General features: G+C 48.6%; 6 protein-coding genes across 6 annotated transcripts; all 6 read left to right on the top strand.

Annotated features, from left to right (window-relative positions):
* Positions 1-256: 256 nt before the first annotated feature.
* Positions 257-1,750, top strand: CLUP02_04297 (uncharacterized protein; the record flags this gene model as incomplete). The annotated part of the gene is made up of 6 exons (XM_049283313.1): positions 257-436; positions 523-898; positions 963-1,080; positions 1,142-1,206; positions 1,255-1,285; positions 1,348-1,750. 6 exons carry the CDS (start codon positions 257-259, stop codon positions 1,748-1,750), a joined length of 1,173 nt encoding a protein of 390 aa, XP_049140456.1.
* A 324-nt stretch (positions 1,751-2,074) lies between these two features.
* On the top strand, positions 2,075-2,989 carry CLUP02_04296 (uncharacterized protein; the record flags this gene model as incomplete). The annotated part of the gene is made up of 3 exons (XM_049283312.1): positions 2,075-2,197; positions 2,532-2,616; positions 2,682-2,989. Coding segments are annotated over 3 exons (516 nt in total), but the record flags the coding sequence as incomplete, so codon positions are not given.
* A 1,393-nt stretch (positions 2,990-4,382) lies between these two features.
* CLUP02_04295 (uncharacterized protein) lies at positions 4,383-6,066 on the top strand (the record flags this gene model as incomplete). Its single annotated transcript, XM_049283311.1, has 3 exons — positions 4,383-4,833; positions 5,138-5,612; positions 5,766-6,066. The coding sequence occupies 3 exons, from the start codon at positions 4,383-4,385 to the stop codon at positions 6,064-6,066; spliced, it is 1,227 nt and encodes a 408-aa protein (XP_049140454.1).
* Positions 6,067-6,544: 478 nt separating this feature from the next.
* On the top strand, positions 6,545-10,767 carry CLUP02_04294 (uncharacterized protein; the record flags this gene model as incomplete). Its single annotated transcript, XM_049283310.1, has 11 exons — positions 6,545-6,707; positions 6,754-6,851; positions 6,905-7,016; positions 7,097-7,287; positions 7,353-8,238; positions 8,314-8,573; positions 8,648-9,942; positions 10,008-10,032; positions 10,198-10,435; positions 10,483-10,550; positions 10,657-10,767. The coding sequence occupies 11 exons, from the start codon at positions 6,545-6,547 to the stop codon at positions 10,765-10,767; spliced, it is 3,447 nt and encodes a 1,148-aa protein (XP_049140453.1).
* A 472-nt stretch (positions 10,768-11,239) lies between these two features.
* On the top strand, positions 11,240-13,390 carry CLUP02_04293 (MFS transporter, SP family, general alpha glucoside:H+ symporter; the record flags this gene model as incomplete). The annotated part of the gene is made up of 6 exons (XM_049283309.1): positions 11,240-11,455; positions 11,545-11,844; positions 11,912-12,337; positions 12,444-12,906; positions 13,046-13,216; positions 13,314-13,390. The coding sequence occupies 6 exons, from the start codon at positions 11,240-11,242 to the stop codon at positions 13,388-13,390; spliced, it is 1,653 nt and encodes a 550-aa protein (XP_049140452.1).
* A 1,243-nt stretch (positions 13,391-14,633) lies between these two features.
* Positions 14,634-16,583, top strand: CLUP02_04292 (uncharacterized protein; the record flags this gene model as incomplete). The annotated part of the gene is made up of 1 exon (XM_049283308.1): positions 14,634-16,583. The coding sequence occupies one exon, from the start codon at positions 14,634-14,636 to the stop codon at positions 16,581-16,583; it is 1,950 nt and encodes a 649-aa protein (XP_049140451.1).
* Between the last annotated feature and the right edge of the window lie 1,346 nt (positions 16,584-17,929).

The following is a 17,929-nucleotide window of genomic DNA, read 5'->3' as shown; positions in this document are numbered from 1 at the left end:
ATAGACGTCGCCACCGGATCCCCCTTAATCACCATTTTTCCAACCGCGGCACCTCACTCTGCGAGCCTGATCCAACTGCTTCTTGGCGCATATCACCGCAAGAAACCTTTAGCGGAGACGCTGGAGCATTGTCTTTTGCGTCTCGCGCCCGGACCAGAATTTTACTTCCGACGGAGTGAGTCTGAATCCTACCTTTGGGAGTACTGGGACGTTTTGAGTTTATCTTTTGGCCGCAAACCGAGCGCAGTTCTGCAAGATGACAAGTCCGGATTCGACTACAACGTCTTACTCAACAGACAACAAAGGACCTGGAATCATTGTTGCGATATGTATCATTGTCGGTATCAGCACTCTTTTCGTCGCCATGCGGCTGTTTGTCCGCATCAAGATTCTTGGACAAACCCATTTGGATGATCACCTTACTGTTCTTTCTCTGGTTCGTTCAATGAATCCATTCCAAGAACCAATGTCTGAATCATGAAGATGGCCAAATGTTTAGCTGACACATCGCAACTTGGCTAGCTCCTCAGCTACACGACGATAGCTCTAGAAATTTGGGCCATTCGATGTGGTAACGGTCGGCATGCGAATACCCTTTCTCAAGAACAGCAATCCGCAGCAATCCTATCCACAATATCAGGATTTACTCCAAACGTCCTCGCATACACTATACCGAAGTTTGCCGTCGTGGCACTCCTCGTGAGGATATTGAATCCAGGAAGGATGCATCAAGTACTGCTCTGGGGCATGGCGACCGGGTGTCTGGTGCTGGTGTCCCTCTGCATCATCATTCTCTTTGCTCAGTGCACCCCTACTCACGCTCAATGGGACTTCAAAGTGACTGAAAAGAGCTGTTGGAGTCCATGGGTTCTTGTAAACGTCGCGATATTGACAGGAGGTTAGTGTTCGGTCCAGTTTACGGTGCGTTCGACGTGGCTTTCGCTGACTACAACCCGACTAAGCATACTCCGCGGCGCTTGACTTATACCTTGCAGTTTATCCAGCGACGGTTTTGATGAGGCTTCAGATGAATATCAAGAAGAAAGTGATCCTGAGTACTGCTCTTGGGATTGGATCGATGTATGGAGCCAAAGTTCAATGCGTCCGTTTTCCATTATGACATGTCTGACGGAACCCTCAGCTCTTGCTTCATCTCCATTTACAAAAGTACAAGACTACCATCTCTCGCCAGCGAAGACTTCACGTGTAAGAGACACTTCACAAGCATTTTTGTGCTAACTAACAACCGATTAGATGACAGTGCGGAGCTTGTTGTGTGGACCATGTGAGTAACCAAGAAATTTGAATTGTTTTTAATCAGATATGTCTAGCTAACAATCTCGGTAGTGTAGAGGGCAATACTCTTATCATTGCTGCCTGCATCCCAATTCTCGGGCCTCTCGTAGAACTGGCTCTTGGGCGACGCGTCCTAAGTTCAACAGATCGAAAATATCAGAAGCAAAGTGACCCAATGGGATTGCAGTCGGGTGGAATTGAGATGAACGGGTCTCGGTCATTTCCAAGGGACGGAAACGTCGTCGGCAAAACAATGACAACTATAGGTTCGCGAATTGACATGGAAGGTGGGAGTAGTCAAGATAGTATTGTCGGGGCGGAGACTGGACCGAGCTCTAGAGTTACAGGGATCACGAGGAGACAGGACATCACGGTGGCTTATGAGAGCGAACGCGCCGTTCGTGATCAGGGACATAAAGACAACATGAAGCCAGCAAATTGGGATTCCTTCTGAGACGAGGCCCTAGGCAGTGTTGCTGTGACAAGTTCATATGCACAAGAAGCTTTAGGCCTTTATCCTTCGAGGTCCGCAACCTGATAAGGGTACCTTACCTTATGCAGCGTTCGATCGAAAGTATCGCGGTGAACATTTAGAGTTCCTTAGTCTATGGACTTCCCCGGAAAACAGGAATAGTCCTGTTAGCTATTGGATATGAAGGTTCACCAATGTAAAGGCTAATTAAGTGCATGGCTTGACACTTGCTACTATAAGTGGGCCAAGACAACTTAGGGTTCTATGGGGTGACCTGATTATGCATGCTAACACACGAAAAGTAGCCGAGCCGGCTTTTTGACGCGCCGGCGAGATCATACATTCTCTCAGATTCGGCTTTTCTACGAGCCCAAACAGACCGTCAATACGAAGGCCACGACCTTCTGGGGTGACTTGGGGATAATGGCAGTCGAACTCTCGATGCCGGTCTGACCAGGTGACGGGCAAAACTAAGTCCAATATTGACTACATACTTTGAAAGCAATGAATTTAGAGCGCACAATCTATACCGCGGCTCTCAAATCGGCCATGTAGTATAGGAGAGGCAGAACGCCCGGAAGTTGATAGTCGAATGAATAGAGGCATTGTTCCAACGTATTGTTGTCCTTCCACAATCAGTATCCTCACAGTTTCCACCAAGACTTCGCAGAGAAGACTATTTGTTTCAGGTGAGGGGGGTCGTAACTAAAAGTCACACATCGCTCAGCAACTGGAGTTGTACTTACATGTACCAATGTTCTAGATACCAATCCATTGCCACCAGCATCCTCTTCACCATGAAGTTCTCCTCGCCCATCACTTTCTTCCTCTAAGCAGGTGTTGCAAATGTACGTCGACTTGATTATTGTGGTTGAAAAGCTTGATTATCAAGCGTTCATGGAATCATTCATAGTTGATTATCTCAAAGGCGGACATACGCTGACCTGCATCCTCAACCAGGCGCAATATCGGTGCTACTGCACTGGATCTGGTGGTCCAAACCCTGACACCTTCTCTAACACTTGCTGTGTAACGGGTGATGGTGTCACTTGTCCGGATGGTAAAGACCGTAAAGGTACTTGGCTGAACAACGGCGGCCTCTGCGAGTTCAAGTGGCTACCTTTTACCCAGAATCAATTCATCTCTTCCTACGCCGCTTGCTGCAGCAGCACCGGTCCACAGACCGGAAACAAGTATGGGGGCAACTGCTTCAAGCCCTAGTACGGCTGGGCTAGACCAGTAAGCTGGATGATAGCAGTGGGATGTATACGTCAGGGGGGCGGGGAGCTTAAAGATTTATTGTTCAGGAATTGTACATCAGCTACCATCTTCGAAGCTATTGCTAGCGTATATACTTCAGCCATAGTGCCACACTTTATATTCGGCCACTAAGGCCTGAGCAGTTTATTCGCTTGGCATCTCACTTCACTTTAGTGAACCGAAGAAAAGGGAGAGTGTAGAACGGACCGTTTTAGGGGCCCGGTACAGTCCTACATTAACTGAGACTATTACAATTCTTGCTTTCATGTCTTTGGGAACAGGCGATACAAAGGAGGGAAACTTATAGTTATTGGCCCCTCCAGGCCTACTATCGCTCGAGCTTGGATCAAAATAACAATCAGTGCACCACTAAGTATAGACGCATAGTACAGCCTAGTACGCAATTCGTAGAATTTAGCTCTACCTCCATGATTGCCACTCATCGAATAGTCTTGTCTTTGACACTTGGTACGGAACAAGAGACAAAATCATGGAAACCTCTTTGTTTGAGGCAGTAACTGGGCTAAGCTCAAGAGCTGCAAGGCCTATCAGTTGACACATCACCACAGTATCGTATGAGGGAGACGAGATAGCACGTGATCAGGAGCGCCCAAACAAGCGTCAGAGGTGAGTAATTACTTGGTTCGATATGAGTGCAGTGCAATGGAGAAAGAGGCAATTACGCATTCAATTCGAACACAACTAGAAGACCTGTGTGCTTTCAGTCCCTTCCCCCATTGTTCCATGGCAGTGAAATTTGCAAAGTCAGGAAGGTTTTGGCATGGTGTAGTCAGATTCCTGCTTGTGCATCGGCATCGGACTGTGGGGTGGGGGTGGGTAATAGTGGAGGTGGAGGTGGACCTCGTTGCTCCAACGTGAATCTGCCGCATCTACGCTACTGATTTCCTCATTCAGAAAACCGAGTCAAGACCAATTCTAAAGACTATCCGATTTACGTGGAGAGTAGAGCTGCAGATGATTGACGATTGTAGAAGCTCGCAAGCTAGCGGAAAGGTCATGGCTATCGTTCCCGACTTCCTCGACTTTTAACGTCACACCACTATGCCTCCGGTATGAGATGTTTAAGTAGACCACCCATCCATCACAAACTCCTTCTTCCTCCCTGGGAGCGACTGATAGTTATCAATTCTTTTCAAGTTACTGCTGGGGCTCTGATATAATCGATTCCGCAACCCTCTCAACTGCGTTCTAGCCAGATCTAAAGGTACTGCCTTGGAGTCGTAGAGGGTCATTTCTAAGCCTTAGCCGCACTACTCGACTCGCGCCTCCCCTGAATCTCGCGCCACAGACCGACCTTTACCTCGTATCTCAATGCGTCGCTTTGTCAGTACCCATGTTTGCTCTCCGGCCTCTGCCCGGAGGTCTTGGCCTAAATGAACCTCCCGGATTCCACGATTCGCCGTCGCCAACCACCATCCAAGCCACAGTATCGTCTATCCAATGGAGCTATGAGAGTAAGATCGTCTGTGAGGCAACATTTCAGGATCTGCGCTCCATTCGACTCCGAGGAAACGTGCCTCTGGCCTTTGATAGCGACGTTCGATCAGACCCCAGTGTCTATATGGGGATGTACGTCTTCGAGCGTCCACCATACGATGGGCTCAAAGCTGGCGTTGAGGTCACGTACAAGACCTTCCCTGGCTACCGATTTCTTCCCACCAAGGGAAACTTGACTACTGTTAATGGCCAGACCAACGCCTTCCGAACCAACCGCCGTATCCAGATTCATCAGGTCACAGATGACGACCCGCAGTGGGAGTTCATCATCCACGAGCTCGGTGTGCGTGAGAACATGCCACAAATGACGTGGAAAGGGAATTCGTGCAAATTGGCACTCGAGGAAGCCAAAAATACCACATTTGAGAGAATGAAAAAAGATGGCCAAGGCATTCGATGACTTCGTTGTCGCCCTATGACCTTGGGTTGGGGGCAAGCCAACAGAGGCCGTAGTACTTGCTATTAGCTATGTGACCTGGACCTCCATGGTCCGCGCTGAACACAGATTTACGAAGAAAGCTATCTTGATGTCCAAGCTCTGGATGAACAAAGTTTGGAGCTGGGATCACTGCTTCAACGCGCTGGCTATAGCTTGCCTTGATCAGCAGCTCGGCCTCGACCAGCTCACCGTCGTCTTCGACCACCAAGCCCGAGATGGTCGTCTCCCTGACTCAGTCGACTGGCAGAATGTCGAGTGGGGGTTCACAAAGCCTCCCATCCAGGGGTGGGCTCTTTCCAGGCTTCTCGCCCAGTCTCCTGACATGAGTGACGCCAAACTGCAGCCCCTCTACGATGCTACTGCCAGACTGACGGACTTTTGGATGGACACGCGAAGAGGCAACACCTCGCGTCTTCCTTTCTGGGCTCATGGTAATGACTCTGGGTGGGATAACTCCACCGCGTTCGACAGCACGCCAATGATCGTCGGGCCTGACCTCGCGGCTTCCCTTCTTCTCCAGGCCAGCTGCCTAGAACAGGTCGCTAGGCGCCTACGGCACGAAAACGAGTGCGAGAAGTGGGCAAATATGAGAAGTCTTTTGATCAATGCACTCATCGAAGAATTATGGTATGGCAAGTCTTTCCTCCTCAAGAATGCTATAACAGGCGAGACCTTTAAAACAGCCGCCCTTCTATAGTTCATGCCTCTCGCCGCCGCGCGACATCTACTAGATGAAGTCGTTGACAAGATGGTCACAAGTATTGTGTTCAAGCACCTAAGCGAGTGGGGTCTCGCCACCGAGGAAATCGCCTCGCCTCATTACGAGAGCGACGGATACTGGCGCGGCCCTATCTGGGCTCCCTCAACTCATCTTGTGGAATCTGGCTTGCGTGATGCTGGCCGAGTCCATTCCACCAATGAGATCAGCATGCGATTCTTACAGCTGTGTGAGAAGTCAGGGTTTGCAGAGAACTTTGATGCTATCACGGGTGAGGGGCTGTGGGATCTGTCATACACGTGGACCTCAGCGGTATACTTGGTTATGCGACGAGAGGCCATTGAGAGGGGCAATACTAAATAGTTTTAGGGAAAAAAAGAGACGTTTCTCAACATCGGGGCGTAAGGATTGCTTAGGCCCCGGCTAGTAGCTAGGTCATGATGTAAATGCCATTGATCCGTAGGGACCTACTGGTTGAGAAAGTAGACCAACGCCAACACCTTGTGCAGGGGCTGCGGCTGTAGCCGCTTGGTAGGCGAGATGAGAGGAAGGAACTTTTCAGCAGGTCGTGGATCTCGAACGTTGAAATTCATTCTTTGGCTAAGATGATTCGCGGGGTTGATGACAAAGTGGCCGCGTGCGGATTGGTGCGGCAATCGGCTCACACAGCCGAGCACATAAATAAACATTAGGGAATGTTGGATTCCGCAGTCGCCCAAAGCTTCCCTAAACACAACCAAGCGGACAGACACTTGTATGAAGCTCACCTGTCATAATTAGTCATAAACATCTACCTTGTATATAACAAAGATCTGTCGAGGAATCTCCCTTCTAAAGCATCATGTCATCCTTGCCTATGGCCTCTCAATCGGTCGAGACACCTGCGGCGACAGAACCCGCATTGCACGTGTGCAGCATATGCGGTAGGAGCTTCATGAGACGAGACCATCTGAAGCGTCACAAGCAGACTCATATTACCGAAAAGCCCATCGAATGCAACTACTGTGGGAGAAAGTTCGCGCGCAGGTAACGTTGTCTTGTTTTCTTCAGACAGCTATCCATACATGTATTCCCAGGCCCTATCACCTGAAATTGTTTTGCCCATTTTCACGACAGGTGCAATTGGCATCGAGAAGCATTCGATTCATGTTCTTATAATCCTTGAAAAAGTTGGCCTAATTCCTGACATTTTATTTCCTAGAGACGCAGCGCGACGCCACGAGCAGCTTCACGTTGGCCCAAGGCCGGGCTTGAGAGGCTCCACAGCCTCATCTCCCCTCCTCAAAACGTGCTCGTTCTGCGCCATTTCACATGTCAGGTGTTCTGGCGATTTTCCGTGTAATCGCTGCGTGGAAAAGAGTATCCAGTGTCAATACAACCCCCCTCAACGTAGATATACAAGCTACGGGGACGAGACTCCAGTATCAATGGGAACTCTTAATCATGGTCAGGAAGAATCTCACCCTCGACTGGATGATGAGCTTCCAGCGTTTCAACGCGGCGAAAGGTATTACTCTCGAAGAATTGGTTCCTTGGGTAATCCCCAACCATATTCAACCAGGTCAAGGCTGTCCCTTGATCAAGGTACTGTGACAGAAAAGCAGAGCACGGATTCGAACCTTGACAGAAATGCAAGTACTTGCGTCCAGGGCATTGAATCAAATCACGAGACTGAGAATGATGCGGGCATAGAGTTGGATACAAGCCTCCAGGACTGCGATACGGCGCCATGGGAGGAGCCGACTGTTAATGTATGCCACGCCCAAATTTATCAACCAGTCGTAGCCCAAAATATCGCTCCGAGCAATGATTCCATTGGACGATCTCGGATGATGGTCACCTCACAAGCAGACATTCGCTCCATTGCTGGAAACAGTACCTCTAGCCCGGGAGGGTCGAACTTGGTCACAAATCTGGATGAATCCTTGCTGAATCATCAAGATCAGATGTCAGCGTTCATTACATACATGCGTGATGGATCAACCGCCACAGAAACTTCGGCCTTTGATAGAAGCCATGATACGACCAGCCACAGACAGCTCTATGTTAATGGCCGTGGGTTTCGCCAGTCGCAGGCCGACAGGGGCTTTCAAGAAAGACATGCTACCGTTCTGCGACGTGGTTTAACCGAGCATGACTCTCATCCTGGTGCTTCATGGTCAACGGTGCTTCTGGAGGAAATCAATCGAGCAAAAAGTCAGCAAAAAAGTTCTCGCTTCACTATTCCAGATTCCGTGTATCGGGAGATTCAAACGAGGCTGCTATCAGGAGCCGGAAGACCTTTGCTACCTGAGAGGTTTGCTGCAGATTTGGATGTTCTTTTGGGCCGAGACACATTTGAATATCTTATTGCGCAGTACTTTGAACATTTCCATCACTTGCACCCATTCGTCGACAACTCCCTTCTCAGCATTCCCGTTTGGGGTTGGAGTTTGTGCATTGGGGTTGCAGCCATTGGGTCCCGTTATCTGAGTCTCACAGAATTGACCGACTTCGGCGAGCAACTCTGTGGCGCTTTACACGACCTACTGATACGTGAGGTAGGCCTTTCACATTCCATAGTCCGCTAACTTCACGCCGCGGCTGACATAAAATTGCTTTAACAGCTAGATTTTGGTCGCGTACAAGACTGTCTTCCTTACATCCAGGCCCGAACGCTCGCTGTCGTGGGCATGTGCCAAAGCCATAATAACTCGCTGGTCAAATGTGGCTATAGCGCCATATCTCTCGTATACAATTCCTGTCTTCAACTACAGCTCCTTGAAGAGGATGACAAGATCGGGCACTATCTCGAAGGCCAGAGCGTGGAGCAAGTGTGGCTGGCATGGCGCTTTCGTGAAACAAGACGTCGAAGCGGACTTTTCATATGGGTAAGAATAGCGAGAATATCTGCTGTTGTCACCGTTTGTTAGGCCGGAAATGACTGACACATATGACTTCAAAGCTTCTAGATGCTTGGCTTTCGTTAGCTGCGAACCGTCCTCCAAGTATACCGTCTGGCAAACTGGCGCTCAAAATGCCTAGCGCAGAAGGTTTGTGGGACGCGGACTCCGCTCAAAGCTGGTTCAAAGCACTCGCGTCTCATACGACCACGAGGAGTGGAGTGGACGCAATTCTGTCGGAGGAGTCTCTCAGACCAAGCGTGCGAGATTCATTCGGCAAGCTCTGGAGCAGCCAGAACTCTCCGCAACCTGAGAATCAACTAGGCGTCGTTATCATAATACATATGCTACTTAGGCGGAAATGGGATATAGGACAGTATTTCGGTGAAGCAGTACACCTCAATATTACCTACAGTCACAGAATAGGCGGAAGAGAGGCGCAGCAGCAACAATACCTAGGATCCATACCCGAGTACGCTGAGTGGAGGGACTACACCTGCGACTGTCTGGACCTTCTTCATTGGGACGCTGTTGGCTTCATAGCACAGCAGTCCATGTTTGAGAGTCCATCAATCCTACATCTGCACCTTTCCCGCTTACTCATACTGGCACCTGTCGAGGCCCTCCTGCGGTGCGCTCAGACAAACGCAACTGGGGCTTCCATCGACAGCCTACCCCATTCGATATACGCATCATCAGAAGATCGGACTACATGGCATACTACGATTCTCTCCTGGGTTCGAGAGGACAGGCATAAAGCCCGCCTAGTTGTCATCCACGCTGGTGCCATCCTATGGCACGTCAGGCGATTCTCCTCACACCCCATCATCGAACCATTCGCAGTCTTTCTGGCAGCGTTGACCCTCTGGGCTTTCGGAAAGTTCGGTCCCCGACGTGAACACACTTGCTCCAGCTTGACCTGCAGTCAACACACGGAGCGATTTCCCTCCGACGAGACTCCTTCGACTACCGGCCCATCCCCTTGCACAGGTTCATCTGACACATCGTCACCGGCGTCTGGCAACTCCAGCATAAACACGAATCCTTCACAAAAGCGTCGTTCTGCATCCACACGCTGCGAAGTATCCTTGACAAAGCGTCGCATGCCACGCATGCTACAGCTTGATCGCCCTCTGGACGATGAGTTTGTGCAATATTTCATCCGATATGGCGGTAATACTCAGCTCTTTCTCGAAGGCGTTGATGATTTGTGCTCCGAGGAGGGTCCCGCCCAGATTCTAGAAGAGGCATCAAGGATCTTGAATGAGCAGCCCATGTTCTGGACCATATCAGCGGGTTATGCGGCTCAACTGGATGTGATCTCAGTCAACACTAAATGTACTACTACCGAAGAATCGTAATGGAGTTTCTTTCATCAGCGAATTTTGTTTCACTTCTTAGACTCTCATGTGCTTGGCAAAGCCAGAACCAAGTGATGACCAAACACGTCAGCTTATAGTGTCTTGAGCACCGCATGTAAGTACTGTGTACCTAGGTGTGCTTTGCCGAACCCACCCGGCCCAAAAAATAATAATATCGCACTTCTCGCGTTCCATGCATCGAGGACAATGTTAGCTTACAGAACCATGCTAGTCATTTTGTGACGTTCTAGCAACGGTTCGAATCGAGCTACAAGACCGCAAATCTTTCAACCACGACCCATCATCCTGCGATTCCCCACACATTTCCGTCTGGTCTTTTGCAGAGTGGATATGTGGAGATCCCGTCAGCTACCCCCGTCAAGCCGATTCGTCGGAGTCTTAGGGCAGCCTACCGCGCCAATCATGTAACATTATTCAGAAGAATTTTGGAATTGGATCTTTCTCCTTTCAGCTTCTTATTGCGGAAGCGTTGAGGCATTCAAAACTAGCCACGTTGGCTCTAGGTACATGACCAGTTAGTTGTTCGATTATCTGCTCCAACAAGCCTCAATGGCGGGGTCCCCTCATACCTTACTGGAAGCTAGTGAGTCTTCATTCCCCAGGATTCCTTGCAAGTGACGAGGATAGAGCTAGGAACAATTTGTGGAGGTGGAGTCTAACACCCTTGCGCCCAATCCCTGGCATTGTAGGTACCCCGTCCTGGGTTCCCACTTGTGTCTTTCCACGCGACGCAGGCTGATGTTCGCATGAATTGTCTCTCTACTGCTGAGCCCAGCGCTAACCCGGATATCAACCTTTAAGCTCACCATGCAAAAAAAGCTCCACCATCAGGCTTATTGAGGCGCCCTGTAGTGTTCCTCATCACACGGGTAGTATGATTCAAGCCGTCAATGGTTGAAGAATACGGATCAGCCTAAAATGAAGCTATTACTCTCACTTGCCAGCCGGAGAATGTGGGGGTGGAGGGCTGAATAGCATGTTGATCCTGAAGCACACATACACGCCATATGTACATGGTAGAAATGTACTTTCTCAATTCGCGTGGCTCTCTCTTCGGCAATCCCACGCGTACATAACGCACTGGGACTTGGGGACGTCGCGTGCGAATGAGGCAGGAGTATAAGGCTAGCTGAGAACCTCGTCGCCCAGCCCCTTACTCGGACTGGACCCTTTAATCCCTTTGAAGAGCCATCGTCTCGACAAGGCTCGATATTGCAACTGACTTCAACTCGCCTCCACTTCCTAGCCTCTCGCAGGCCAGTATCAACCATCATGGCAGCATCTAATGTCACGGTGGCCCGAGGGCATCTTGACAAGACCGACATTGTCAGCCCTGAATTTAAGAAAATGGTTGAGGACGCCAAGGCCAGCAACGAGGCCGACGCGCAGCTAAAAGTTCGCGAGGCTCTCAAGAAATACAAGGCTGCCATGTTCTGGGCCATGCTTCTGTCTGTCGCCTTGATCATGGAGGGTTTTGACGGCAACATGGTAATTATTCCTTACGAACAACTTCTCCCCCCGCCATTCCTCTTCTCCATGTTGTCGTGGGCTTGACTGACGTACACGCTCTTCCCTAGATGAGCTCATTCTATGGACAGGCGCAATTCCAGGCTCGATTCGGCACATACAGTGAAAAAGAAGGCAAGAATCTCATCCCGACTCAGTGGCAGACAGGCCTGTCCAATTCATCCGCGGTCTCCCAGCTACTCGGTCTTGTCATCAACGCTTGGGCACAAGACAGATTCGGATCGCGCAAAACGCTCATGTTTTTCATGGTTATCATGGCACTTGCTATCTTCATCCCTTTCTTCTCTACCAGTCTGACGATGCTTGCCATTGGTCAATTTGCTTGCGGCATCCCTTGGGGTGTTTTTCAGGTAAGTGACGTGACCCTCACTTTGTTGCCGAATGAAGTAGTCCTGAAAAAACTCACATCGTATACAGACGCTCAGCACAACGTACGCCTCCGAGCTTGTACCGACGGTTCTACGGCCATACGTCACTGCATGGGTCTGCATGTGCTGGGGTTTCGGTCTCACTATCTCGGCCGGAATTCTTCGTGTCGTCCTTACCGTTCCTGGTGACTGGGGCTGGCGGCTGCCCATCTCGCTCCAATGGATCTGGCCGTTGCCTCTCTTCATTGCCGCCTATTTCGCGCCTGAGTCGCCCTGGAATGCGGTACGCCGAGGAAACATCGAGGAAGCTCGCAAGAGCTTACACCGTCTGCGTAATGCCCACGGGAACAACGATCATGAGGTCGAGATTACCCTGGCTTACATCCGCTACACAACTGAGCTAGAGCGCGCAGAAACGGAAAACGCAAACTTCATCGATTGCTTCAAGGGCACTAATCTACGCCGCACTGAGATCGTGAGTATTTTCCCACTTCTGCCACCATTATTGCGGTGTGATATGCGTACTTGTAGTATGCTATGGGCGGTTCAACTGGCAGAGTTCGCTAATATCCTGTCACTAGAACATCGTCGTTTGGTGTGCGCAAATTTTGTGTGGCAACGCCATCCAGGGCTTTGCTATCCTGTTTCTTCAATCTGCCGGCTTCAGCGTCGAGCAGTCATTTGATCTTAACATCTCGCTCAACGCCTGCTTCATCATCGGTGGCTTCATCTGCTGGTTGCTCTTCCCCCATTTTGGTCGCGCGACTATCTACATGAGCGGCTTAACGTTCATGTTCTTCTCACTCATCGTTATCGGTGGCTTGGGTTTTGCCCACTCTTCCGCGGCCCGTCTCGCCATAGGCATTGTCATGATTGTATGCCAGCTCGTGAACGTCATCACCATTGGCCCTGTCGCCTACCCAATTGTGGCCGAGACGCCTTCTGGCAAGCTACGTTACAAAACCATCACCATTGGCCGCTTCTCATATGTCTGCACGGGTATCGTCAACAACATCATCACCCCACGAATGATTTCCCCTGATGGTAGGAAGTGTTTCATTTTTTCTCATTCTCTCTCTGCTCATATCTTCTTTTGTCCATCAATTGTCTTCGCGGATCTCCGTTCGTGACTCTCAAGACACCGCACAAACAGAAAGTTCGGAAAGGCTGACGTAAATGTCAGATTGGAATTGGGGCGCCAAGGCTGCTCTCTTCTACGCCGGCACTAATCTCCTTTGCAATATATGGTGCTGGTTCCGTTTGCCCGAGACCAAAGACCGCCCCTTTGGTGAGATCGATCTACTGTTTGACAACAAAGTGCCCGCTCGCAAGTGGAAGTATACCAATGTCGACCGTAAGTCTGCTCCTATTCTTGGAAGCCTTAATACCTTCTTATCTACTCATTTGAGGTCTTCTTCGATTAGCAAGTGTATTAATAATCTTGTTTACAGAGTTTGCCGACAACGATCGTCACATATCGAAAGAAAAACACGATATTGTCACCACCACCACGATCGAGAATGCTTAAGAATCCGCCAGACAGGACGTGAAGCCACACTTGTTGTAACATGTGCTGAAGAGCTTGGAATATGAAAAGGATTACAGCAGTCAAAGGTCTTTGGTACTCACTATCTGAAGGAGAAAGGACGTGTTATGCGTACATATGCCATTGGATAGGGTATAGGTAAACATAGGTAGCTCGCACCAAAGCTTAACACCATGTAAACACGGAGCCTATTACAAAGCTGTTCCTCCATCTATTTTATTCAGATACAGAAATATGCCGCAATTCTGAAAACATTATCTGTACGCTATTACTTTTTTGGCCATCTGACCTCGTGACGCCATACACTACATGCACATACGTGCCTGTGAGCTTTTCAAGTCTCCGTAGACGGTGCTGCGCAGAAGAATGAGGCTGATTGAAGATCTCGTGTCATGTCTAAGCTGGTATTTACCCACAAACTACGTGTGGCCTTCATTAAATTGGCGTTTAGTCCAATGTGGGATCTTGGAATACGAGGTGAGATCGTCGAATCGCCATGTGAAAATGGGTCACCCCTCCGCGAATGACATTCTTTGGGGCTTAGCGCAAGATAGATGGTACACAAGAGAAGTGATTATGTTGACAGCTGGAGCGGAGCCGTCCACGGGATTGAGGTGGGGGAGGGACAGAGAGGGGCAGGGGCAAGAGGGGCAAGGGGGGGGGGGGATGAAGTAGTCTTTACTCTTTAGCACGCCAATAGGAATGGGATTTCGGTCAGGTTACCATGTAGTAGGTCCACTGTTTGTTTGTTCGGAAGACTGTGGGGGAGAGGGGTTCTCTCTCTCAAATCCGCGTTTCTATACTTTGCATTAGGCCGGTGTTTTCAACGCCATCGGATTTACAGCTTACAAGAGTATGCTAGTAGGACTACCCGAGAACAGATAACCTCTAGCGTGCGTAGCATGAGCCTGAATAAACCTCGCTCAACACTGGACCAAACTGGGGCCCCTCTTATGAACCCAGCGCGTATCCTGTGCCGCCAACCGCATCCAGGTCTGACTCGTTCCTTCAAATGGCCACAGGCCTTCCAGAATTGAAGGCTCAATAATTGAGAATGTGTGAACATGTTCTCTTTATTATCCCCAGGCTTCTTAAGCATTGACGCTCCCCTCTGCTTTCTCACATCTTAGCTGACTTTGCCCATTCCGAAACTGAATTCCCATCTCGAACAAGTATCCAGTCACAGGACCTGAAACGCAGAGTTTCTCTTCCGCCGTCCGCCAGCATGCCGCTCAGTAGCGTATCATTTCAGAGTGCCCGCGTGACATCACCATTCTGGGCCAAATTCCAGCGATGTGTCCGCGAGTCCACGGTGCCTTCTATCATCAAGGCGCAAAAGACCGAGGGCCACTGTGATTGCCTCACATGGAAGAAAGGCCACCAACCGCAGCCCCACGCCTTTTGGGACAGCGATATCTACAAAACCACGGAGGCAGCCTGTAACTTTCTACTCATGCACCCGAACGAGGATATGTTACGGGTTGTGGAGGAGACTGTCGACATGATTCGCAATGCCCAGCATCCGGACGGCTATATCAACTCTTTCTACACGGTCCGTGGCCTCGAGAATCGCTGGACCAACCTGCGCGACCTCCACGAGCTTTACTGCCTTGGACATCTATACGAGGCGACCGTAGCCTACGAGACTCTCACCAAAAGCGGACGCCTTCTGGAAGTAGCAACTAAATCCATGCATCACATCGACTCGGTATTTGGCCGCGAGGAGGGCAAAAAGCGCGGATATCCCGGCCACCAGGAAATCGAGCTAGGGTTGCTTCGCCTTTACGATATGACTGGCGACCCCTTGGCTCTGAAGCTCGCCAAGTACTTCATCCTGGAGCGAGGCACGCAAGACGACAATGGCGAGACGTATTTTGACCACGAAGCCTTTGCACGCGGTGCCGATCCGTACGATGGTCTGGGCAGCGAGGTCAAAGGGTGGTTTCATGGCCCTAGAGATTATGCCTACAACCAGGCTGACCGACCCATACGCGAGCAGGCCGAGATCAAAGGACATGCCGTGCGCGCTATGTACTACTACACGGCCGTCACCGACCTTATTCGCGTCGAGGCCGCGTCGGATCCTGATGTGGCCGAGTGCAAGCAGGCGCTTCAGCGGCTCTGGAGGAACATGGTAGACTGCAAGATGTACGTTACGGGCGCCATTGGCTCGTACCGCCAAAACGAGGGCTTCGGCGAAGCCTTTGTCCTCAACGACCTAGAGATGGAGGGATGCTACGGCGAGACGTGCGCAGCTTTTGCTCTCATTATGTGGTGTCAGCGAATGCTCCAGATGGAGCTCAACTCAGAGTACGCGGATGTCATGGAGAACTGCCTGTACAACGGCTTTCTCGGTGCCATCAGCTCCGACGGCGAGGCATTCTACTACCAAAACGTCTTACGAACCAAAACCGGACAGTCCAAAGATCGCGAGCGATGGTTCGGCGTCGCCTGCTGCCCACCCAATGTGGCTAAGCTCGTCGGATCGCTGGGTTCACTTCTCTACTCCACCGATGATGCTGAGGACCTTGTTGCCGTCCATATGTACGTCCAGAGTGAGGTAGAACTGACGCTGGGAGGCAAAGGGGTCAAGCTATCCGTCATAACCGAGATGCCTTGGTCCGGCGAGGTAACTATTCGCGTTGAAGGTGCTGCCAGGCTGGCGCTGCGGATTCCTGACTGGGTGCAAGACCAAGGGTACACATGCTCTATGGAAGGCGAGCTCAAACAGGGATATCTACACATCACCGACGTCCTGGAAGACACTGAAGTTCGTCTCTCGCTTCCAACACCGGCTCACCGGCTGTACGCGCACCCTAAGACGGGCAAGGACGCGGTCTGCATCCGTCGGGGGCCGTTCGTGTATTGTCTGGAGGATGTCGACAACGAGGCCGTAGACATTGACCACATCGCCTTGGAAGATGAGCGAGCACCTCAGGAGGGATCGCCCGTATCTATTGCGACCACTCATGATGTTGTCCCCCTCCAAGTCACAGGCCGGAAGCTAGCTCGCGTGGGCGTTGTCACGGGTGAGCGGAGTCGGCTCTACGGTCCTAAGGCGTGGGAATATGATGTCGAGTCACTGCAGTTGACAGCCATTCCGTATTTTCTACGCGCAAACCGTGGAGGCAACGGCGCCATGCGAGTCTGGACGCCAAGGCTCAAGATGAAGTAGGATGATGGTGATAGAAGTTAGCTGTCCGTCATGATCAAAGAATTTCAACTCAACTCGGCGAAGCCACTACAAAATGAAATTGTTCCACTAGCCTATTGTGATGATCTAGAAGCTGGCGATGACTCTTGCGATAGGTTCTGCATGTGGGCTTATATGGAACATATGTGTTATAAGTCAACCCACCCCCTTTTGGCCACCCCCCCCTTTTGGCCACCCTATTAAAACATAGTATCAAAACATCGCTACTAACTATACTTAATTAATTAACTATCTTCTATTACTATAATAATATAGTTATTATTCTCCTTAAGTAATTCGACCCTTACGAATTAACTAGGATTAACTAAACAGTTACTAAAGTCCTCTTAAGCTCTTTATATATCCTAAATATTCGTAAACTTAATATTTAAGTCTATTAATATACTCTTCTTTTTTTATAGCCTTAATTAGTTAACTTTAGCTTTTAAAACTCGAATATAGTACTAAGATACTACTAAATAGTAAGCTTACTTATTAAATACTTTTTTTATTTTTTTAAATAGTAATTATTAAGTATTATAGTCTAGACTAAGCTTTATAAATAACTTTAACTAATCGTAGAGCTCGCTAGCTTTTTTAAGTATTAACTAGTTAATAATAAACGCCGCTAATACCTAGTTAATAGCTTTTCTAATATTACTAATTACTTATTTAGTATTTATAATCTTTTTAATTAGTATAACTAGGTTAAGTAGGACTATTAAATTAATAAATAGTCTAGCTATATTAGGGGGATATAGTCTAGTTATTTTCTACTTATTTTGTATATTTAACGATATTAAACTAGCTAAACGAGCTTTTTAATAATAACTTAAAAAGTACCGCTTTTTAATAATAATAGAATTATTTATTATATCCTCCTTACTAAGCTCTTTTTTATATTTAGATTTAATAAGTTTAAAAATAGCTATATTTAATAGCTAAAGGATATAAGAAGTATATAATAATAAGAATAGTAAATAAACGTTATTTTTATAGTATTTTTATATAAATTTTATTATTATATAACTCTTATAGTTATTTAGAATTAATAGTTAAAGCTTATTAAATATACTAAGCCTTTTAAGGGGGGGGGTCTTAGTTTATAATAAGAATACTATTTTTAACTACTTAAGGGTAGTTTTCTTAGTCGTTTAGTTATTATTTATTATTATAAACTCTTAACTAGTATAAGGGTTGAGTTTAAATAGAAACTATTATTATTATACTAACTTTTCCTTCTATATAATTAGTAGTTTAATAGCTCGACTATTAATAAAAATATACTTAATTATAAATACTTAAGTACGCGAACTAGGCTTTTTTTT

Source organism: Colletotrichum lupini, chromosome 2, assembly GCF_023278565.1.
Source record: "Colletotrichum lupini chromosome 2, complete sequence".
Classification (NCBI taxonomy): Eukaryota; Fungi; Ascomycota; class Sordariomycetes; order Glomerellales; family Glomerellaceae; genus Colletotrichum; species Colletotrichum lupini.
This window is presented reverse-complemented; position numbering and strand designations above follow the sequence as displayed.